Genomic DNA, 22,018 nt, shown 5'->3' on the forward strand with positions numbered 1-22,018 from the left:
ATTTTTATGCATTTTTTTAAAAAAATCACATTTAAAGCAAAAACTCATGACGAACAAAATATTAAAATTTTAAATAAGGACAGAATTTGACCTTGCATGACTCACCTCACTTGCTTTGGCTCTAGTCCCAGCCCTGTCTTGAGCTGGTTACATAACCTCTCTGTGCCTCAGTTTCCTCATTTGTCTGATAGAAGAAAGGGGCGAAGAGGGAAGACGGGATGTGAAGAAGGGGAAATGAATTCATGTAATTCGAAAGGGGCCATGCGCATAGTGATAATGTGTCAAGAACTGAGAAGTAGGATTGACTCAGCTGTGTACATGAGGTCATAAAACGAAATGTGGAGGGAGGGTGGGGGTGGAGGAAGACAAGTACTCTGGGAACTAGGTGGACCTGGGTTCAAATCCCAGTTCCGCCACTTGCAAGCATTTGGGACTTTGGCAAACCACTTACTTATCCATTCCAAATATTTATTGAGCATCTATTTAGTGTCAAACACTGTTCTGGACACTATATTAATAGATACAGTGGTGAATAAAACAGCCTAAAATAAGATAATTTCAGGTAAGTGTTCTGTGATGCAAAACTGACTTTTTTTTCTGACAAGGTCTTTCTCTGTTGCCCAGGCTGCAGGGCAGTGGCATGATCATAGCTCACCACAACCTCCAACTCCTGCCTCAGCCTCGCAAGTAGCTACAACTACAGGCACATGCCACCAGGCCTGGCTAACTTTTTTTAATTTTATTTTTTTGTAGAAGTGGGGTCTCACCATGTTGCCCAGGCTGGTCTCAAACTCCTGGGCTCAAGCAATCCTCCTGGCTTGGCATCCCAAGGTGCTGGGATTACAGGCGTAAACCACTGGCCCAACCCCAAACTGACTTTAGATTGCATATTCAGGGATGGCCTCTCTGAAAGGTGACATTCGAGATAATGAAAGGAGCCACCTGCCAGAAGAGCAAGGTTAAGTGTTTTCCAGGCATAGGGAACAGCATGTGCAAAGGCCCTGAGGTGGGATGAGCTTGGACTGTGAAGGAAGATGGTAAGAAAGCCAACGTGGCTGAACAGGGTGAAAACGGGGCAAAGGGGGACTTGACGAAGTTGGGAGAGGCAGGCAGGCACCAGCGCCTTCAGACTTTTATGGACCTTAGTCAAGAATTCAGGTTTCAGTCTAAGTACAATGGAAAACCAAGGGAACGTTTGAATCAGAGAGACTTAGCAGCTACTTTTGTTAAAAAGTTTCATCTAACAATAATACACACAGAGAAAAAGGTATGTTTTAAAAGATCACTTTGGCTGCTGCGTGGGACCAAACTGGAGGAAAGTGGAAGCCACATAAGCTCTCTGAGCCTCAGTTTCCACATCTGCAGAATGGCGAGAATACCCCTCCCGTGCAGGGCTGTGATGAGTAAGGCGAGGAAACAGTTCCCAGGCGTCTCCTTGGTACCTAAGGAGCTGGCTGGGACGCAAAAGGTCCAATCCCGGGCCAGGCGGCTGGGGTGAGGAAGACCCTCCAAGATCCAACCCAGGATCGCCTCCGAGCATGGTGCTGGCTGTCGCTTACCGAGGCGGCCGCTGGGCGGCGCCACGGGCCTGGCGCGCTCCGTCAAGAAGAGGTCCCGGGGAGGGGGAAGGGGGGAGGAGGGGACGAGTATTTGCATACACAGAGTGCAATGCGCACCATCCAAGGGATGGGCACACTTGAAACTCGGACTTGCGGGGGAGTGGGGAGGCAAGGGCAACTTACATAACCTAAACATCTGTACCCCCATAATATGCTGAAATTAAAAAAAAAAAAAAAGAGGCCCCGCCCACCCACAGTTCGCTCGGCGCTCGGCAGCTCTGGCCTGTTAGAGCGGCCGGGGGCGGGGCCTCGGCTGGGGCTCGGGCCGGTCGAGCTCCCAAGGCGACGGCGCGGGGCGGCGCTTCGGGGGGGCGGGACCGCGGCGGCGCGGGGTGGCGGGCGCAGATGGCGGCGGCGCAGGGCGCCTGAGCGGGCGGGGGCCATGAGCGCCGCCCGGCCCCAGTTCAGCATCGATGACGCCTTCGAGCTGTCCCTGGAGGACGCGGGCCCTGGGCCCGAGTCCAGCGGGGTCGCCCGCTTTGGGCCGCTGCACTTCGAGCGCCGGGCCCGCTTCGAGGCGGCTGACGAGGACAAGCAGTCCCGGCTGCGCTACCAGGTGAACGGCCCGGCCAGACCTCACCCCCTGCCCCAGTCCGGGCGGGACCCCAGGCCGGGCCTGGGAACCCCAACTCGGGAAAATCTGCCTAGAGGACCCAGGCGGAGCGGGAGATAAGACCCCCGACGTGACCCCTGATCCAGAGCCCTGCCCTGTCCCTCTCAGCTCTGATTCGGGTCCCCAGTCAGCACTGGGGAGCCCAGACCCAGGAACTCATCCCTCAGCCCCAGCTGGAGAACCCACCCATCCTGGGTACTGACCCCCGCCCCCCGGGTTTGGGAAGATCCTCTGTATCTGAACCAGACCTCCCCCATACGCAGGAGCCGAGCCCTCAGCCCCAGGTCAGCCCACAGGAACCTGCACCCTCTTCTCTGTTCTCACTCTCCCCCTTAGAGCTGGAGGCTCCCACTCACATGACAAATCCTTGCCCACCTCTGACTCCCACTAAACCGGAAATCCCCATTTTCCCAGAGAACCTCCACCAACCCTAGGATCCTTTTCTTGGAGACCTGGACCAGATTCCTGTACCCTAAACCTGGGAACCCCGGGCCTGTCCTTCCCTGGCACCCCAAATCCAGAGCCCCCATTCTAGGCCCCTGAAACATCCTGAGAGCTCCACCCTGACTTCCAAACTTGGGAGATCCCGGGCCCTGGGACCCGTGCTGGAAGCCCTCAGCCAACTCCTGCTGGCTCCTGCTCCCCAAAGCCCCCAGCATCCACCCACCTCCTTTCTGGGTTTCGGTTTTGGTGAATCACCAAACCCGTTCTGCGGGAGGGTGAAGGGCCAGGTGAGCAGCTGTGTAGGCCTGCTTTTCTCATCTCCTCGGGAGAGGACTGAGGGCCCGAGCCCAGCAACCCCTCTGAGCCCTGTGTTCTGGAACAGAACTTGGAGAACGATGAGGATGGAGCCCAGGCCTCTCCAGAGCCGGATGGGGGAGTCGGCACCAGGTCAGGGCCAGGTGGGGACCCACCCCTGTACCCCAAGCCTCATGCCTCTGGCTCATGTCCCCAAGGACCCCATCCAGTCCCCCACCGCACTTCCCTCAGCTCTCTTATGCCCAGTCCTGTAAGGATTCCTAGCCAGACCCCCACTCCCTTGATGCGGTCCACTATACTGCAGGGTCACCAACCTAGTGCCCAGCCTCATTCACTCACCCCTCCAGGCTCTATCCTGGAGGAACCCCCAGCCTGGTCTGGCCCCCACCTTCCCACAGGTCACCTATGCTGCAATAACCCCTAGTGCTCATCCCCAGCCTTCCCCCACCCCCAGTCCTATAGAAATCCCCAGCCCCTCACTTCATCCTCACCCCCAGTCCCCTCTCAGGGCCCTCTATCCTGCAGGGCCCAGCCCTAGTCCCTGCACCACCCCGCACTTCACCATGACTCCTGTCCAGAAGGGACCCCCTTCTGTGTCCGCACCTCCCCCACACTGGGCAACCCGTCCCACAGGGATCCCGGCCGAACCTCCATCCGAAGCTCCCAGTGGTCCTTTAGCACCATCAGCGGCAGCACGCAGCGCTCCTACAACGCCTGCTGCAGGTGAGCCTGGCCGTGCTCAAGCCCCCAGCCTCTGAGCCACCTGCTGCCCCTGTGGCCCCTGCCCCAGCACAGGCAGCCCTGGCTCTACCCCCAAGCCTCCCACACCCCCACTTCACCTCTTTTCACCCCACCCTGCTCTCCTGCCACCCAGCTGGACCCAGCACCCTTTGATCCAGAAGAACCGCCGGGTAGTACTGGCTTCCTTCCTGCTTCTGCTGCTGGGGCTGGGTGAGTGCCCCTGAGGGACCCTGCCTACCCCCGTGGGAGGGTCTGCCCTCCTTTTGTGCAAGCTCTGCATCCCCCCACTTTGGCATAATGGGCCTCTCAGCATCCTGCGGAGGCAGCTGGCTGCCAGCACCCCCATTTTACAGGTGAGGAAACTGAGGCCTTGAGAGGAGCAGGCCAAGAAATCACACATAGCTGAAAATGGAACCTGGTTCAGCACTCCAAAGACTTTTCCTTTTTTTAGACTTAACCTGTTTAATCCATCAGGGAACAGAAGAGTAACAGTTACCATTTCTTCCGAGACTACTTCAGGCCAGGTGCAGGGCAGGTTATCCCCCCACCTTACAGAGGTCGTAGAACAGCGAAAGGTAGAGTCCAGCACCTCTGTGTAGGGGCTCAGGGCTATGCCTGTCCCTATGGGCAGGGATTCTGCCAGCCTGGATCCAAAGGGCACCTGTCACCTCCCCTTCTCTGGAGTCTGAGAGCTGACAGGATTTCTTTCCCACCCCCATTGCTCTGATGGGGAAACTGAGACCCAGAGCAGGCAGATGTCAAAACCAGGTGTTTTCTCACTGCCAGGATCCTCATTCTATGGGGCTGAGGAGGCAGGGTCCCCAGAAAGGATCCAGGGTTGGGGTCCGGAGGGGCTCATAAGGAGGGACCGAGTGTGGCTGCTGCCCCAGTTCCCCTCTCCCTTCCCCAGGAAGGCCAAAGCCCCTCAGCCAGCCAGGCCCCAGCCAGAAAGCCTGGGTTCGGCTCTGGGTGTCTGCGTGCAGAGGAGGGAGCTACCATTTCCCAGCACCACCGCATGCCGGGCACTGGTGGCGCTGGCCATAGGCTTTGTCTCATTTTATTCTCAACAACCCAACAAGGCAAGCATTATCACCATCCAGTTCCAGAAATAAGGACACAGGCTCAAGCAGGTGAAGGGACTTGCCCAGATTGCAGCTGGAAAGTAGATGAGCTGCTATTTAAACCCACATCTGTGACATTGCCAGGCCTGGGGGCCACCAGAGGTCCAGAAAGGGCCTTTGTAGGAACTAAAAGAGGATGTCCCCTGAGCGGGCAGAGCCGCAGCCCTAGGCCAGCGTGCAGGGAGTGAGTTGCGCTCCCATCATACCGTTTTTGACATGCTCTGTGCAGTGCACAAAGCAGCAGCAGTCCATGGTGGCCCCTCAAGGCCCCAGGACCACCCCCCTTTCGGAGCCCAAAGTCCACTCCCCCCCTTCCTTCCTCCCTCCTCTAACTGGGTACACAGGACTCTGGGTCTGAAAAGTGGATCCAGCCATGACCTCACCACCTTCCCCAACACCCACTGTGCTCCACCAAAGCCCACATCCCTCCCCTGGGGGTTACAGGCCCACTGAGTTCCTCCCACCTGGCCTCTCACCTCTCTGGTCTTGCCAAATGCTGGGCACTCTCAGAAAGCCCCACGTTCCCTGCAGACTGGATCTTTGCCGTGCTGTTCCCTGTCTGGAACTCTCCTCTTTCTCTCTGTCTGGGTGATGCCCATAGCACAGCCTCTAGAGCCAGGCAGCCTCACCTTCCACCTGCAGCCGTGTGGGCAAGTTACTCGCTCTCTCTGTGCCTCATTTTCATCTTCGGTGAAGTGGGGCTGGTGATAATACCTGTCTCATTCGCTCAAGGTGACAAATAAAGCCGTGCACATAACACGCTTAGCCCAGTGCCTGGCAGCAACTGGTAAGTGGTCAACAAATATTAACTGCTGTTGCTCCTGCTGCTCCTGCTGGGCTTAGATGTCACTGCCTCCAAGAAGCCCCTCCCTGGTCCCCCAGGCTGGGCCAGGCCACTCCGGCTCCCACACCGCCCTGTTCTCACCCCCACCCCCATATCCTGATCACCTGGGTTGTAGCTTTCAGGTTCGTGGTCCCTCCACTAAGGCAGGGCCATAAGGGCAGGGACCTCATCTGCCTTTCACCACGGTTCCCAGTACAGGCGCGCAGTAGGTGTTCCATAAATGTTTGCTGAATGACTGAAAGGCCACACTAAGGAGCAGTCAAAAATCTCTCATCTCACAGACATTTCCCAGGGCCTGCCAAGCGCCCTGCTCTGAAAACACAGAGCTTCATGAGCTTCCTGGGGAGGGTCTCTGCCCAGGGGGCCTCCGGCTTTGGTGGGGGACACCACCCCTTAGGGCTGAGCCAGGTGGGCGGTAGAAGTCCCCGCCCTCACCCCTGCTCTTGCCCTCACCCCCGCGGCTCCATCTGTGCGCAGTGCTGATCCTGGTCGGCGTGGGACTGGAGGTGGCCCCGTCTCCAGGTGAGCGCCCCCTCGGACCCCCACAGGCAGCAGTCACCCCGGTCTGGTGCCTGTGGGTGCTTGGCAAGCCCGTCCACTTCCCGCAGGAAAGGGCCCCCTTTTCGGCTCAGAGTGCGGCTTGGCAGGGCCGGAGGGACTCGCAGCCGCCCCCAGCCCTGACCCGACCCTCCTCCCGCGCAGGTGTCTCCAGCGCCATCTTCTTCGTGCCCGGCTTCCTGTTGCTGGTCCCGGGAGGTGCGAGCGGGCGCCGGGGCGGGGCGGGGCGGGGCAGGGCGGGCGGGGCGGGGCCTCGGCGCTGACAGACCCCGCCCCGCAGTCTACCACGTGATCTTCATCTACTGCGCCGTCAAGGGCCACCGGGGCTTCCAGTTCTTCTACCTGCCCTACTTCGAGAAGTGAGCGGCGCCTCGGGGACCCGCGCCCGTTCCGTTCCCTCATCCGCCAGGACCCTCGACAGCCCGTCGGGAGGCTGCTCGGGAAGTTTGGGGCAGGACTGGCCCTGGGAAAAAGTCACTCCGCCCGCTCAGTGCCTTAACTTATTCTCGGGCCCTGGGACTGCTAGGTTGGTGTTATTTTGTGCTAATAAAAGAGTAATTCCCGCAGAGACAATTGCTCTGTTCCTGTCACGTCACCCCTGGCCCGGCCCACCGACCTGACCACGCCCCCTCCCACAAAAGCTGAGGAAAGGACTGAGCCAGGGGCTGAAGGGCTTCCAGAACCCGATCTCCCCACGGCAGGGCAGGCATGACTGCCCTGATGCTCTGAGTCTTGCCCAAGATCATGTGGCATGTTTGGGCCAGAGCCGGGCCTGGGGCTCTTTTGCCTTGACCCTAGAGGAGGCTGGAACAGCCTGCCCCAGCCCCAGCCCTTAGGCTCTGCCTGTCGCTGTCCCTGTCTGGCGACCCTGGCCCAGGGCACTCAGATGACGCAGACTTGGGGCCTGGAGGCTCGTACCCTAGTTCCAGCCTGGCTCTGGGGCCCTGGGCTGCCACAGCCGGCCCTGAATGTGGGCCATGCCTCCTCCACGCACTGCCCTCCTTCCCAGGTACAGAGGTTGGGAGGAGCCCAGGGGCAGAGGGCGGGGGAAGCAGGGCCTGCGTGACAGAAAGCCTCAGTGGTCAAAGACTCTTAGAACCACAGAATGTTAGAAACTTTCCATCTCAGAATTTTGGAAAATCAGAGTATCTCAGAATCTTAGTAACCAACAAACAGAATCCTTGAGAACCCTGAAATCTGAGATCATAATATCTACCAGTGAGCGAGCTCTTGTAAGACACCAGGCCATGTGCTGAGCACTTACCACAGATTATGATTTGTAATCCTCCCCACCTCAGCCCATTTTACTGACTCATCCAAGGACAGCCAGTGGGTTGCAGGCAGAGTTAAGAACATAACCCAGGGCTCCAGGGCCCTTTCCATGACACTGGGGGAGAGGGAGGAGACAGAAACTGACCTGGTGTGGTCCCCCGCCAGCCAGTGGAGGGGCTGCCGAATGAGCGTGGGCAGGAGAGGCCGGTTGGTATACCCCCGTGTTTGCAGTATGTCCCTCCTCTAAAGCATGAGTCCCACTCACCACTGTCTGCAGCAGCCAGCACCGCAGGTGCCTCCAGAGTTCCGGGAAGTTGCATGAATACCCAGGCCCACCCAGACCTCCCACCCTCAGCCCCCAGTCAAGACATTTTCGCTGGGAGCACCCACTGGATGCAGGAACTCCTAAACCAGTGGTTCCCATACTAGCTGTGGCAAAGGACCAGTTTTCATTTCTAATCCATCATGGACTAATACATTTGTAAGATAAAAATAAAAACTAGAAAAATGAAATTTAAAAGATATACAGAATATAAGCCTTAATCAGACAAAATTACATTTCAATAAGTAGAACATAGGAAAAAGAAAAATGACAAAAACCATTCATTGAAAGTGAGCAAATAGGCAATTAACAAAGAGTCACTACTACACTTAAAACTGTTTATCATTCTACAATCTCAACAGAAAGTTATTCTAGAAGTGATGATTCCCCATAAGTCTGTGTCAGGAATCAGCAAGGTGTAGTCCACAGAATGACTTTTTAAATTAAATTTTTTTTTTACTCCCTTAAAACAGCATGAATACAGAATGGTTTTTGTATTTTGTGATGGTTGGGAAAAGTTAAAGAATAATAAGACTTCATGACATAAAATTATATAAAATTCAAATTTCTGTATCGATAAAGTTTTATTAATTAAATTTGCAACACAGCCACACTCATTTGTTTATATATTGACTTTGACACTACAAAGGCAGAGTTGAGTGATCAGCTGCAACAGAGACCACGTGGCCCTCAAAGCCTAAATTAATTACCATCCAGCCCTTTATGGAAAAAGTTTGCCAACCCTTAGTCTATATAAATGCTTTGACAGAACACTGTGAATATCGATGTTTAAAGTTTTAATGTGACCAATGAACTTGATTTTTTCTGGTTAATTTATGTAACCCAGGTTGGATTGACAGCCAAGCCTCTCAGAGAATAATGATTTAAATTCTAAATATATATAATTTCTTTTTAGTTTGAAGACATTAATAGGAGCATACAGATTATGAACACTAGATTTCCTTAGCGAATTGTGACTCAATTTATCCTTAATGCTTTTGCCTGGTAGCCCATTTTTGTCTGCTATTCCCTTAGTTATACTTTCTTTTAGTTAATTTCCTCCTTGTAAGTCTTTTCTCCAAGCCATCACTTTCAGCCTTCCGTTTGTCATTATGTTTTGAATATGTCTCCTATATCCTGCACTCAGCTGTGGGGAAGAGCCTGATATCTGCCATTCTGTATCTGCTCTGTGCCCTCGTACTAGAAGAACCCTGGTTTTTAGCTGGGCATTTGAGCACCCAAATGAAGACTGCACTTGCCAGCATCCTTTGCCTGTAGGTGTACCATGTGATAAGCTCTGCCTAATAAGATATAAGTGGTGCATACTCGCTACCCCTTTCTTCTTTGTTCCTGCCTCCCGCCTGCCATCGGGAAAACAAGCACATGTGGGCACACTCCAGGGATGACAGACCAGCAAGCCAGAAGCAGCCTGGGTCCTTGATGACTCTGTACAGCTGGATTCCACCTACAGACTTTTCTTGGGGGGGAAATAAATTTCTATCCAGGTTAAGGCATTGTTATTTTTGTCCTTCGTTACAGGGAACCCAATCTAATATTGATACTTTCTTTTGTGACTGGGACTCTCTGACTGTTAATTGACAAATTTAGTCTGCTTATATTTATTGTAATTATTGATTTTCTTTTTTTTAAAGGATTGTTTCTACCTTCTGTTTTGATGTTTTCTGTGTACCTTGTTTTTCTTTGCTTTTTTTTTCTTTCCCGGCCTTCTACTGGCTTAATCAAGAATTCTTCATTTCCCCCTTTTCCTCCTCTATTGATCTGACTATTGAATGGTATGTTCTATTTCTGTTATATTAATAGTACCCTTACGTGGTTAATCTAAAGCTAATCAATGAATCTATCCTTCTCTAGAACAACAAAAAGTATTTCAGCATGCCTAAAGCATCCCTTCCCATCTTCTGGTTTTATTATTCTAGTCTATTCTTGATTTTAAATCCCCCAAGTCAATTTTTGCTTACAGTTATTGCTTCTCTAGACCTATCAGTATGTTTACTGATTTCTTTCCTGACCACTATGTAGCACATCCTCTGCCTTCATTCTGGGATTCAATTTCCTTCTTACTGAAACTATTCCTTCCAGCAGGGTATGTGTGTGGGCAACAGCCTTTGTTTATTAAAAAAAAGTTTATATTTCACCTTCATCCTTGAATAATGATTGAACTAGGTATGGGTTTCTTGGCTGACAATTATTTTTTCTGTGCATATTGAACAATTTATCCATTTTCTGAAATCTATTGTTGCCAATGAAAAGTGTTTGGTGAGCAATCTGACTTTTCTCTCGAGATTTTAGTTTTGTATCCTGCAGCTTCACTGGGATGTATCTCGATGTACATTGGTTTTTATTTATCCTATTCAGGCTTCAATTTGCTCCTTCAATCTGGGCACTTAATGCCTCTGGAAGTCTTTATGGAAATTTTTCAACAGTCATCTCTTTGATTATAGCCTCCTGCCCATTCTGTATGTTTCCGCCTTCTGAGGCTCTCAGTGACTTTTAACTACCCTTGAACACCTTCCATATTTTTGTCTCTCAGTGCTACATTATAGGTGAATTTTTCCGATACAGCTTCCAATTCATTAATCTTCTTTTAAATCTGTGTTTGGTCTGCAGTTTTAACTTATCCATTTATTTTTTCATTCTAATGGCTATACTTTATATTTCTAGAAGTGCTGTTGGGTTATTTTTAAAATCTTCCCATTCTATTTTCATGCTATGAGATTACTGCATATTGCTCTTTCTTCTTTTATTGCTTTTTTTTTTTTTGCATCTATTTTGTGGTCCCTTTTAGTTTGTTCTATTATTTACACTTTGAGACGCCAAATCTCCTGTTTTCACATCTGTCTAGCCTCCTCGTGCTGGTTTGTTTCCTTGTTTAACCTGTTATTTTTATCATGAGTTCATCTCTGGGAGCAGCAGGGGTTTTTGTTTGTGTTTTTAGAAGTTCCATATGTCCATGTGGATTGAAAGAGTGCCCCTTTTCAACAGTTTCCCCCCCCCTTTTTTTTTTCCAGCTTTTCACACCCTGGAGATAGAGCACACTCAGGCCTGCAGGGCAGGTCAGGTTCTCCGGGGTGGCTGAAGGCCCTGAGTGTCCGCCTCCTTGCCACTTTCTCAGGCTGGCCAGTGAAGATATATTTCAGTCCCTGTTTCAAGAACAGGGTAGCCCTTTGAGACCCCGGAATGTTCCAGGAGGTTCATTTCTTGCTCTCCAGACTCATATGGGTCTTCTGTCACTGGAGTGTGTCAGAGCTCAGGTGCCCAAGCCTCTGTCCAAGTCTGAAACCACAGGGTCTGCTCCCTCCTACAACCCCAGCTTGGATTTCTCCTTGTCTTTGGTCCCTGGGGGTCATTGCTTTCTATCTTTCAAATTTACTTCTTAAAAAAATCATTCTAGTGGGGGAGGGGGGCAAGGGCAACATACGTAACCTAAACATCTGTACCCCCATAATATGCTGAAATAAAAAAAAAATCATTCTATTCACCTCAAGAGGCGGGAGGGGTCCAGCCACCCTCTCTATTCACCACGTTACTTGGGATCCCCCAACACTGCCCACCTTTGAAGCTGCCAGAGCCAGGGAACTCCCTACCTCCAAGGGTCTGGAGAGACCTTAATCTTGCTCCCATGGGGAATGGCGGGCAGTTGTGAGCGGGTGTTCTCCTGGCAGCTCGAGGAGGGGGAGGTGAGGACGCAGGTGGGCGGGTGGAATAACAAGCAGACTCTCAGGCCAGGTGTTGCCAGGTGTTAGAAGTCTGGGGGCTGCTGGGTCTCTTCCATCCTGGAACCTCTTGGGGTAGGATGTGCGCCCTTGTTCCTGCTGGGGTCCGGGGCCCCAGGGGCAACGGATCCCCCACTCCTGCAGCCTTAGTGGGTCGACAGCATCATCACAAACTCTGCGGGAAAGGAGGGCAGGGCTTGGGCGGGTCCATGGCTGGGGGTAGATCCCAGGAGGTGCTGGGCTCAGCCTGGGCACTGGAGGGACAGGAGTGTTGTCTGGGAGGGAGACTCACCATCAAAGTCTACAGTGCCATCCCCATTGAGGTCCACTTCTCGGAGCATCTCATCCAGCTCAGGACCAGCCAACGGCTCCCCCAGCAGAGCCGGTGCTGCCTGCCGCAGCTCTGCCACTGTGATTCGTCCATCCCTGTCCCTGTCAAACTAGGGTCCGGGCGGGGATCAACCCCTCCCACCCAAAGCGGCCTCACCCTGCACCCGGCCCCACGCTTGCCACTGCCCAAATGCTCCCCTGCCCACTGTCGTCATCGCTCATCCAAACCTTCCCCATCGCCCCCTGCCAAGAGAGCGTGCCTCCTGCTCCAGGAAGTCTCCCCACATGGGTCCCCCAGCTGGGAGCCAGCTGAACCCTCTCTGACCCACCCAGGCCCTAGTCCCACCGCCTGCAGGGCTCTGGGCCTTGACAAGGCTGAGGCCCCCAGTCTCTCTGGCCTGAGAGGCTGGCAAGGACACCATCCAGCCCGCCCCCCACTGCCCCCCACGACCGCGCTCCGCACCTCTCGGAAGGCGATGCGCAGCTCTCGCACCCCCAGCATGTGCGCCGTCTCCTCCCTCAGCTTCGGGCTTATCAGTTCCACGAACTCCTCGAAGTCCACACGGCCACCCACTGTGGACCCAGGCAGACTGTCACAATGGTGAGGGCTGTGGCCCAAGAAGGGATGTGATGAGGACCAGGGACCACCCACCCCCAGGATCCGCACCAGGAAGGAACACCTGTGTCCATGCCTGCAGGGGTAGGAGGCTGGAACCCTGTTTCTGGGTTACTGAGGGGCCAGGGCTGCTTCTGCTCTTCGTGAAGAACCCCAGTGTGGGAGAAAGAGAACAGGCTTAGGAGCCAGAAGTCCTGGCTTCAGATCCTGGCTCTGCCCATGGTGTGCATGGTGTCCGGTGACTTACTAACCCTCCCTTCCTCATCCTAGAATGGGGATGAGAGAACCTGCTCCGTGCGGGTGCTGTCGGAGTTAGAGTTCATGGCTATAAAGCGCTAGGGCCCAGCAGGTGGCAATAAATGCCTTCCGAAGCACACCCATGTAGTCAGTGCCTCAGTGCTAAGATTCCATCAGTCGTATAAAGCAGCGGTCCCCAACCTTTTTGGCACCAGGGGCCAGTTTCATGGAAGACAATTGGGGCTGTGGGGGGCGGGGTGATGCTGTCACTGACTGCGCATCTTGACGTGCTGGGAGACCTCCAGCAGCTCCATCTCAGTGGGCATGTAGCCCAGGGTCCGCATGCAGTCGCCCAGGTCCCGGTAGCCAATGTAGCCGTCACGGTCAGCGTCGAACTCCTCGAAGGCAGCCTGAAGCTCTGCGGGGGAGGGAGGTCAGGCCCAGGCAGCCAGGCTCAAGGAAACCTCCTGCCCCAGCCAGCAGCAAGAGCCACTCACCATCCAGCTCCTCGGGGCCCAGCTCACGGTCCTGCAGGAGATAGTCCAGCATGTCCCCAGGGCCAGCCAAGGTCTGTCCATCCTTCCTCCTCCAGCCCCCGTCCACGCTGGCCACGGGAGGCCAGCCCCGCCAGGGCAGGAGAAGGCATCTGGAGTCCCGCGGGCCCCCGGAGGTGAGAGCCCACTTCGCGGTCCGGACCTCGAGCTCCCAAAGAGCCCTGGGTGCAAGTGCTGGCTCTGCCCACTGCCCGGGCCCGCCTGAGACCACCCAGCTTTCCCCAGACTGTGGCAACCCTGCCCCACAGCCCAGGCTTCCCGGTCTCGGGCAAGAGAGGCAGGAAGCCTGGTACTAAGGGGCAGGGTAGCATGAGCCTGTCTCCGTCCCCACCCCCCGCGCCCCAGCCCTGCCCAGGCCCCACCTGACCTTCCCGAAGATTCGGTCAAGCAAGGGCCCATATGTCCTGTGAGCAGCATCGCGCTGGGGGTCAGGTCGATGCCGGTGGGACTGGCGACGAGAGGCTGGCCCAGGGGCTTCAGCGGGGGCCCCTGCCTGCCCCTCTCCCATCCTGGAGGGGTTCTTGCTGCTGTCCCCGGCCTTGGGGCCCTGGACAGGGGTCTGCTCCCCAGAGCTGCCAGTGCCCTTCCGGGACCCTCTGAGCCCCCTCTCCCTCCTGCTCCTCCTCTTGGTCAAGGGGGCCCCCTCGGCACCACTCCTGGGAGCCGCAGCCCCTGCAGGGGGCTCCTGCGGGCCAGTGGCCGGGTCTGGTCCATGCTGCCCCCTTGCTTGCTCTGTGGCCATGTGGGAGGGACAACAGGGCTCAGAGATGCTGCACCCCAAGCACCCTCGGCTCTTGGGCCCCGCAAAGCTGCTTATGCACCCCCACTCTTAGCACTGATGGCCTGGGATCGGGCTCGGAGGGGGATTAGGGTAAGTGATGTAGGCAGCCCAGGCCCTAATCCCAGCCCTCTGCCCCGGGTGTCCCAGGCAGGGCCAGATGGGTCAAGAGAACTGTCCTTAGTCAGCAGCAAGGGGTACCAGGACGCGGTGGCTGCCATGAGCTTCAGACTGCAGCTCTGCCACATACTGGCTGGGAGACCCAGCAAAGTCACCCTTCCAAGTCTGTTCCCTTGTGCATAAAATAGGGGGAAGACTGCAGAGGCTGGAGGACCTGCCAGCAGTATGCCATGGGCAGAGGACTAGCCAAGCAGAGTGGGGGACCAGGGAGGGCATTTCAGGCAGGAGAAAGCATGTGGGCAAAGGCTGGGAAGGGGGAAGGACCAGTCACCTACTGGGGCCCCCCATGGGGTGACATCCTGGCCAGAGCGTAGGGCAAGTGAAATTGAGGAAGAGAGGCCAGATCACAGAGGCCTCGAGTGCCAGATTGAGGGGCACGAGGGTGATGTCAGAGGAAGTGGCCCCGGGGGATCCTTGAGCTTGTCCTGGGCTGGAGGAGCCCAGGGTGAGGAGGGGGTTCAGGCATTTGGCCCTGTCAGGGGTGAGGGTGTCTGGCTGATCACTTGGCCCTGCTAGGCCGGGGTTAGGGTTTCCCGGCGAGCAGCCCCATGAATGATTGATGTCCTCTCAGCTTGGGTTTCCTGCCTGCCCGCCTCAGTGCCGCCGGGCGCCGTGCAGCAGGCCCCAGTGAGGGCCGCGTGGACAGCTGGACCGCAGGGCAGACAGGCACGCCCTGCTCCTCCAGCGACCAGCCTGCGCCCCACAGGTAAGCGGGGCCTCGCTGGTGGGGCCTGGGGTGGGGGTGCCCAGGGCCCTGATCCAATAGGGACTGAGCTTGCAGAGCAGGGGCAGCCTGAGGCAGAGCCCTGGGCTGGGGGAGGCCACCAGCCTAAAGCCAAGTCGCCTTCAGGGGCATGCGGTCCCTCCCCTAGCTGCACCGCCACCAGGCCTTTCTCCATCCTCAGCGGCAGACGCCCTCCCCTCTGCCTGTTGGGGAAGGGGGGCGGGGAGGGTGGGCCTCTTGGGTCCCAGGGTTGGGCGCCCCCCAGCCCACCTCACCCCTGCACACTGCAGAGCCCCCGTCCCCTTCTCTATTGAGTAGCTCCAGCAGACAAATGGAGGCCACTTTCTGCCTGAGCTGTGGGACGCGTGTGGCGGGGGCTCCTACTACCTGCCGCCCTGTTCACCCTTGGGCGCCCGTGGGCCTGTGGGACCCAGAGCCCTTCCGGCTTGGAATTTCAAACACTCGAACCACAGGGTACGAGGCATAAAGGGGTCTTGAGATGAGCTGACCAAGTGGTTTTCAAGCCGTATCCCCTGGAGCCTTAGGGGAGTGTTCCTCCTTTCATCCGAGCACTGCTCTAGTCCGCACAGGAGCTCACTGTAATACTTTATTTAAAGACAAGGTTCAACAGCTTTAACAGTAAGTTTGAAAGTCTCTGGTTTGGTCCACTGGGACACACTGGGATTCCACATGTCAGAAAGAGTAGGTCTGGGTTCGAGTCCTGTGCTCCCCGTGTTACCTATGACCTTGGGCAAGTCACTGATTCTCTGAAGCTTCCTCTCCTCATCTATGAAATGGATTGCATGAGGACAGCAGGTCATCTGTTAGAAGTCCCTGCTATAGGCTAACTACCCAAAACGTGAGGATGATGGCCCACAGAGGGACAGTGACTTGCCTGGAGATGCACGACTCTCTCTCTCTCTCTCTCTCTCTCTCTCTCTCTCTCTCCCCCACCCTCGTTTATCTTTTTTTTTAGAGACAGGGTCTCACTCTGTCCCCCAGGGTAGAGTGCAGTGGTGTCATCACAGCTCACTACAACTTCCAACTCCTGGGCTTGAGCAATCCTCCCGCCTCGGCCTCCTGAGTATCTGGGACTACAGGTGTGTGCCACCACGTCCGGCTGATTTTTCGTAGAGATGGGGTCTTGCTCTGTTGCCCAGGCTGATCTCAACCTCTCTGTCCTACTCAGTCATTCACACAATCGTTGACTCCCCAGGCACCCACTCCATGTCCAGCAATACTCTGGGGACCCCAAATGGACACTGTTATGGAAGCCAACATGGGCGCCACTGGCCACAGGCCCCGCACAGAGCTCGATGAAGAGGACTACTACCCCCAGGGTGGCTGGGACACTGTCTTCCTGGTGGCCCTGTTACTCCTGGGGCTGCCAGCCAATGGGCTAATGGCATGGCTGGCTGGCTCCCAGGCCCGGCACGGAGCGGGCACACGGCTGGCCCTGCTCCTGCTCAGTCTGGCCCTCTCTGACTTTTTGTTCCTGGCGGCTGCAGCCTTCCAGATCCTGGAGATCCAGCATGGAGGGCACTGGCCGCTGGGGACAGCCGCCTGCCGCTTCTACTACTTCCTGTGGGGTGTGTCCTACTCCTCCGGCCTCTTCCTGCTGGCCGCCCTCAGCCTGGACCGCTGCCTGCTGGCGCTGTGCCCACGCTGGTACCCTGGGCACCGCCCGGCCCGCCTGCCCCTCTGGGTCTGCGCCGGGGTCTGGGTGCTGGCCACGCTCTTCAGCGTGCCCTGGCTGGTGTTCCCCGAGGCCGCCGTCTGGTGGTATGACCTGGTCATTTGCCTGGACTTCTGGGACAGCGAAGAGCTGCCACTGCGGATGCTGGAAATCCTGGGGGGCTTCCTGCCTTTCCTCCTGCTCCTCGTCTGCCACGTGCTCACCCAGGCCTCGGCCTGCCGGACCTGCTGCCGCCGCCAGCCTTGGCCCGCAGCCCGCCAGGGCTTCGCCCGTGTGGCCAAGACCATTCTGTCGGCCTACGTGGTCCTGCGGCTGCCCTATCAGCTGGCGCAGCTGCTCTACCTGGCCTTCCTGTGGGACGTCTACCCCGGCTACCTGCTCTGGGAGGCCCTGGTCTACTCTGACTACCTGATCCTGCTCAACAGCTGCCTCAGTCCCTTCCTCTGCCTCATGGCCAGCGCCGACCTCCGGGCCCTGCTGCGCACAGTGCTCGCCTCCTTCGCCGCGGTCCTCTGCGAGCAGCAGCCGGGCAGCTCCGGGCCGGCCGAGTCGCAGGCCCAAGTGGACCCCGAGGCTCCGGCTCTGCCAGGGCCGACAGCTGTGTCCCCGCCTCAGCGAAATCCCACGGCCCAGCCCCGGCCGGATCCCGAGGCCCCCCCACAGTCGGATGCTGAGGCCCAGGCCCCTGGGCCCACTGCCAACTCAGCCCCCAGTCCCTGTGATGAAGCCACCCCTGCCCCATCCTCAGATCCCAGCCCAGGGGCCCCTGAGAACCCAGCCACACCTCCTGCCTCGGAGGGAGGAAGCCCCAGCAGTGCCCCACCGGAGGCGGCCCCCAGTGCGGGCCCCACGTGAGGGTCCGCAAAGCCCAGGTCACCAGGGCAGTGGAAGAGCCAGGGTGGGACAGCAACCAGCCCGTCCGAGAGATGGTAGCTGTGGGGAATGTCATCCTGGAAAACCCCACGGCGTCCCTTGAGCCTGGGAGGACTTGGGGCAGGTGAAGGCAGCAGCCCAGAGCCTCAGACTGTCTGTTGGGAGCGTCCCCTGCCCGGTCCCAGCAAGCTCTTCCATAGTCGCCCCTGACACACTGTTGTCCAGCAGCCCCCGAGCCACAGCTAATAGCGTCCTCCAACACCCCCAGACCCCACTGACAGGCTCCCCTGCGCCTCAGTCCTGCTGGAGGAAGACAGCAGGAGGTACTTTCCCAGGGCTTTGTCTGACCTCCCTTTGACCCTTCCCTCCCTCTCCTCCTCCCTGTCCTGTCCTTCAGCCTGGACATAAGGATGCCTAACGTAATAGTCCCTGCAGACAATAGAGGCTTCCAGAAGCCAGCAGCCCCAAACAGGAGCCTGAGGCCCTAGTGGCCCACAAGCTGGCCTGGCATGGCCAAGCCCTCTCCACTAGTCCCCTGCCCCCAACAGTCAGTGAGGCTGGAGCAGGACCTCCCTCAGCAAGGCAGCAGCAGAAGAGGCAAGAGCTCTCTAGCCTGGATTCAGATCCCACTCTGCCATGTCCCAGCTGGGTGACTCTGGACAAGCTACTTCACCTTCGGAGCTCCCATGTCATCTGCTGTTGTGAGGATTAAATGAGAAAGTGTGTGAGGTGCCCAACAAGAGCCTGGCACACAGTAGAGGCTCAGTGAACAGATGTTGTTTTCCTTCACTGGCCTACAGGGGTGGATGAGGGGAGGCAGGTGGGACAGCCACCACCTGGCCTGAGCATCTGGAATGCTGTGACCAATCTGTGCTGTGGACACCCAGGTGGCCTGAGAGAGCAGGGGGCTGCCTCTGTGCCTTGGGAGGGGGGCTCCAGAGGACTTTAGAATCTGACTCCATTTAAGGTTTCAATTAGCAACCCCTGCCCCTCAGCCCCCCATGGGGGGGCTGCACAAAGACTGTCTAGGGGCTCAGGGACAGAGTGCCCAAGGGCACAGGCAGGAGGCTGCCCACGCACAGAGAGCTCTGGGTTCCCGAAAGGGCAAAGGCTCCTGGAGGGCACACAGCATCTCGAGGGCAGAAGCAGCTTTTCCCTCTCAGGCTGCAGACGCCGCAGAAAAATCTAGGAAGTGCTAAAGGTCTGTCTTTCCACCCAGCCCGCTTCCCTTTTCACAGCCGTCACCCTCCTGGGACCCGCCCCACCCAGCTTTCTCCCAAGCCCCAGTGTTCCAAAGCCAGGCCCTTTCCCGCTCTTCGCCCTCCCACTCCCACTAGCTCAGCATCGTGACCTCCAGCAACCGAGAGGGGCCCTTGCCAGCAGGTGTAAGTGACAGCGATGTTCTACGTGCCACCCTTCCCAGGGAGGCTCTCATTTCGAAAAGGAAGCAGGCTGTGCAGGCCGCCTGGAGCGGTGCCGCACATCTGGGTTCTGATGCCTAGCTCACTCTCAGCCTCAGTTTCTCCTCTGCCAAATGGGTGACAGTGTTCTCCTTGGAGGGTTGGCAGTTCTGAGCCCGGGGTGGGAAGTGCAGGGGTGCAGTAGAGTGATGCTAGAAACACAATCGTAGCGTTTCTTACTGATGGAATTGTGGGCACTGAGGCGGGTGGGAGAGAGATTTCTGGAACTCTCTGGGAACTTGTTGAATTTACTCACCCAACCAATATTTGTTGAGCACTTGCTAGGTTTCTGGCCAGCCTTCCAGTTTGGAGACGCATGAATGGGGTTAAGCCTGTGTTCTCTGGGGCCCTTCAGGGGTTGTTTGAATCCTGGCTCCACAAGTCACATGTGACCGACAACAAAGCTCTTGGCCTCTTTGGGACTCAGTTTCCTCACCTGTAAGATGAGGATCACAATAATGGTGCCCACCTCCTAGGAGCGTCGGTCCCTGCGAAGTGCTTGGATCCTCACCTGGCACGAGTAAGTGCTCAGTAACTGCTGGCCATCAATTCCATTGCACCAGTGGGCACCCGGAGGCCCCCTCAGGCCTGGGACCAATACTGAGACACAGGCCAGAGCCCACGTGGCAGGTCATCTGCCCACCAGGTATTGTGCCTCCACCACGCTGCCCCCTTCTCCGTAAGATCAGCTTTCACCCTCTCCATCCCGCCCAAGTGCACACTCTGAGCACAGGGCCTGGACTTCTGTGCCCCTGTCCCTTTTTCTGGGCAGAGCTGCCCAAGGCTTTTCAGCATGGCAGGCAGATCAGGGACTAAAACTTCAGGGCCAGCCACCTGCCTTCAACTCTGGTCCACACTCCAGTGGAACAGCCCCACTTCCAAGGGATCCACCCATAATGGGTAATTTCTATCCAGAAAAAAGAACAATGCCTGAAGGGTTTTGCAGGATAAAGAGGAGTTCTGGTGGCCCGCAGAGGAGGGTTTTGTGTTAGAGAAAATGGGTATGAAAGAGGGCTCACCCCGAAGACATTCCACAGCCCCCACCTCACCCCTAACACATCCCGGGGGGCTGGGCTCCTGTTGTCCTCTGGGAGACTCCTTCCCTCTCCAGGTGACAGGCACCCTTCCCTCTCTTTCACGATCGTGAGTTGTGATTATGAACATCTTTCAATCCTGCAGGCAGGGCTGCTGTTCACGCATTCATTCAGCCCACGTTACTTGGTCCCATCCCACGTGCTGCGTCTTGTTCTAGGTGCTGGGAATACAGTGGGAAGCAGGACAGGGTCCTGCGCTCAGTCTGCCGACACCCTAGTGGGGCAGGGCAGATGCGAAGCAGACATGCAAATCAGCACATAATGTAACATCACACGCAATGTCCCATCAGGTGGTGATTAAGAATAATGCAGTGGGAACAAGGAAGGGCCAGAGAGTGGCTGGATGAGAGGGGTGGTCAGGGAGGGCTAGAGGAGGTGAGTTTTCAGTAGAGACCCGGAGGAATGAGGGATGGAGCCTTTCTAAGATCTGGGGGAGGAGCTTCCAGATAGAGAAAAGAGCAAGTGCCCAGGCCCTGGGGTGGGAATGAAGGTGGACAGGGGGTCCATGTCACTGGGGCACATACAGGGAGAGGACAGGGGTAGGTGATAAAGGGGTGGGGGGCAGGGGTCAGACAGGCAGGGAGGCAAGGGTGAGGGGTGGAGGGATGGGGGCTGTGGATTTCATTTCAAGTGGGGCCATGGGGAGTCAGAGGGAGGGCTGAGAGTAGGAGAGTGACAGCCCCTCTGGCTGTTGCTGGGGGGTCAGCGGAGCGCAGGCTGCGTTGGTGCCTTCCTGCTTCCTCTTCCTCACCCAGCCCTCGCGGGTGTGTAGAGCAGTGGGAAAAGCAAGGACTTTGGAGCCAAACCCATGGCATCGAACCTGGCTGGGTGACCTCATGCAGCTACCTCACCTCTCTGAGCCTGTTCCTCAACTGTCCCAGTGGTGAAGGAAATGAGATGGGGTGCAAGCCCCAGGCCACGCTGGGACACACAGTGTGGGCTTCCTGCCACCAGAGACAGGCTCCTTTGACTTTTCCCTGCCCCCTCTTTCTGGGAGAGGGACGCTGCCATCACCCTTTGGTCAGCGGGGGCAGTAGCCAGGGCCCAAGGGAGGAATGAAGGAGGTAGCCAGTGCCCCAGAACGGCCGTCCTGAGCGAGAGGGGCAGACTCCATCTGTGGGACTTCCAGGGACACCTCCGTCCCCCAGGGTGGGGCCGGACGGGGTGGATCTGAGGCCAATCTGGGCTCCTTGCCACAGGAGATGGCTGGAGGAAGGGAGAAGCTGTGGACTGACCACCTCCAGGCCTCCGGGAGAGGTGGAGGAAAGGATCTGATTGCGACTTGTACTAAGAAGGGCCAGCAGCACTCCGGGGGCTCGTCGGGGAGAACGGGACGCCTGGGCCTTCCACTCACTGCTTAAACATCGCTATTTTATTTACATTGTTAACCAAGAGCATGAATTTACTTTTTTTTTTTTTGAGACAGCGTCTCACTCTGTTGCCGGGGCTACAGTGAGTGCCGTGGCAGCAGCCTAGCTCACAGCAACCTCAAACTCCTGGGCTCAAGCGATCCTCCTGCCTCAGCCTCCTTAGTTGTCCAGATAATTTCTTTCTATTTTTAGTAGAGACGGGAGTCTCGCTCTTGCTCAGGCTGGTCTTGAACTCCTGACCTTGAGCGATCCACCCGCCTCGGCCTCCCAGAGTGCTAGGATTACAGGAGTGAGCCACCGCGCCCGGCCAAGAGCATGAACTTTTATAACTTAAAAAGAGGCGGGTAAATATATCAATTGTCGGTGTAGGCGCCACACTCTGGAGTAGGGGGCGGTGAGGGGGCCCTCGAAGGTGCGCGTTCGGGTCGGGGGGCGGGAGGGCGGAGCTTCGCCCACAGCCCGCGCCTCCGGCAGATGCCGCAACGACGAGCAGCGCGCAAAAGGGGCCCGGGTCTGCGGCCCG

General features: G+C 56.6%; 3 protein-coding genes across 3 annotated transcripts; 2 read left to right on the forward strand and 1 right to left on the reverse strand.

The window, feature by feature from the left end:
• The first annotated feature begins 1,930 nt into the window (after positions 1 to 1,930).
• TMEM134 (transmembrane protein 134) lies at positions 1,931 to 6,824 on the forward strand. The gene is made up of 7 exons (XM_012665535.1): positions 1,931 to 2,175; positions 3,059 to 3,123; positions 3,625 to 3,714; positions 3,866 to 3,942; positions 6,175 to 6,219; positions 6,400 to 6,453; positions 6,536 to 6,824. The coding sequence occupies exons 1-7, from the start codon at positions 2,002 to 2,004 to the stop codon at positions 6,616 to 6,618; spliced, it is 588 nt and encodes a 195-aa protein (XP_012520989.1). The 5' UTR covers positions 1,931 to 2,001; the 3' UTR covers positions 6,619 to 6,824.
• A 4,905-nt stretch (positions 6,825 to 11,729) lies between these two features.
• On the reverse strand, positions 11,730 to 14,062 carry CABP4 (calcium binding protein 4). The gene is made up of 6 exons (XM_012664871.1): positions 13,688 to 14,062; positions 13,264 to 13,294; positions 13,041 to 13,184; positions 12,377 to 12,486; positions 11,876 to 12,023; positions 11,730 to 11,758 (listed from the first exon to the last, which is right to left on the reverse strand). The coding sequence occupies exons 1-6, from the start codon at positions 14,060 to 14,062 to the stop codon at positions 11,730 to 11,732; spliced, it is 837 nt and encodes a 278-aa protein (XP_012520325.1).
• Positions 14,063 to 16,257: 2,195 nt separating this feature from the next.
• On the forward strand, positions 16,258 to 17,553 carry GPR152 (G protein-coupled receptor 152). Its single transcript, XM_012664882.1, has one exon. It carries the CDS (start codon positions 16,258 to 16,260, stop codon positions 17,551 to 17,553), a length of 1,296 nt encoding a protein of 431 aa, XP_012520336.1.
• The last annotated feature ends 4,465 nt before the right edge of the window (positions 17,554 to 22,018 follow it).

The sequence above is a fragment of the Propithecus coquereli genome, unplaced genomic scaffold (genome assembly GCF_000956105.1).
Source record: "Propithecus coquereli isolate 6110/MARCELLA unplaced genomic scaffold, Pcoq_1.0 Scaffold120, whole genome shotgun sequence".
Lineage (NCBI taxonomy): Eukaryota > Metazoa > Chordata > Mammalia > Primates > Indriidae > Propithecus > Propithecus coquereli.

Excerpts from the sequence above, each read along its gene's own strand:
- TMEM134 (XM_012665535.1), top strand. The coding sequence starts at position 2,002 with ATGAGCGCCGCCCGGCCCCAGTTCAGCATCGATGACGCCTTCGAGCTG. Across the intron at positions 6,220-6,399 it reads GGAGGTGGCCCCGTCTCCAG|GTGTCTCCAGCGCCATCTTC; the intron begins GTGAGCGCCCCC and ends CCTCCCGCGCAG. Across the intron at positions 6,454-6,535 it reads CCTGTTGCTGGTCCCGGGAG|TCTACCACGTGATCTTCATC; the intron begins GTGCGAGCGGGC and ends CCCGCCCCGCAG.
- CABP4 (XM_012664871.1), bottom strand. The coding sequence starts at position 14,062 with ATGGCCACAGAGCAAGCAAGGGGGCAGCATGGACCAGACCCGGCCACT. Across the intron at positions 13,295-13,687 it reads TTGACCGAATCTTCGGGAAG|GACCGTGAGCTGGGCCCCGA; the intron begins GTCAGGTGGGGC and ends TATCTCCTGCAG. Across the intron at positions 12,487-13,040 it reads CCAGCACGTCAAGATGCGCA|TGGGTGGCCGTGTGGACTTC; the intron begins GTCAGTGACAGC and ends CTGGGTCCACAG.
- GPR152 (XM_012664882.1), top strand. The coding sequence starts at position 16,258 with ATGGACACTGTTATGGAAGCCAACATGGGCGCCACTGGCCACAGGCCC.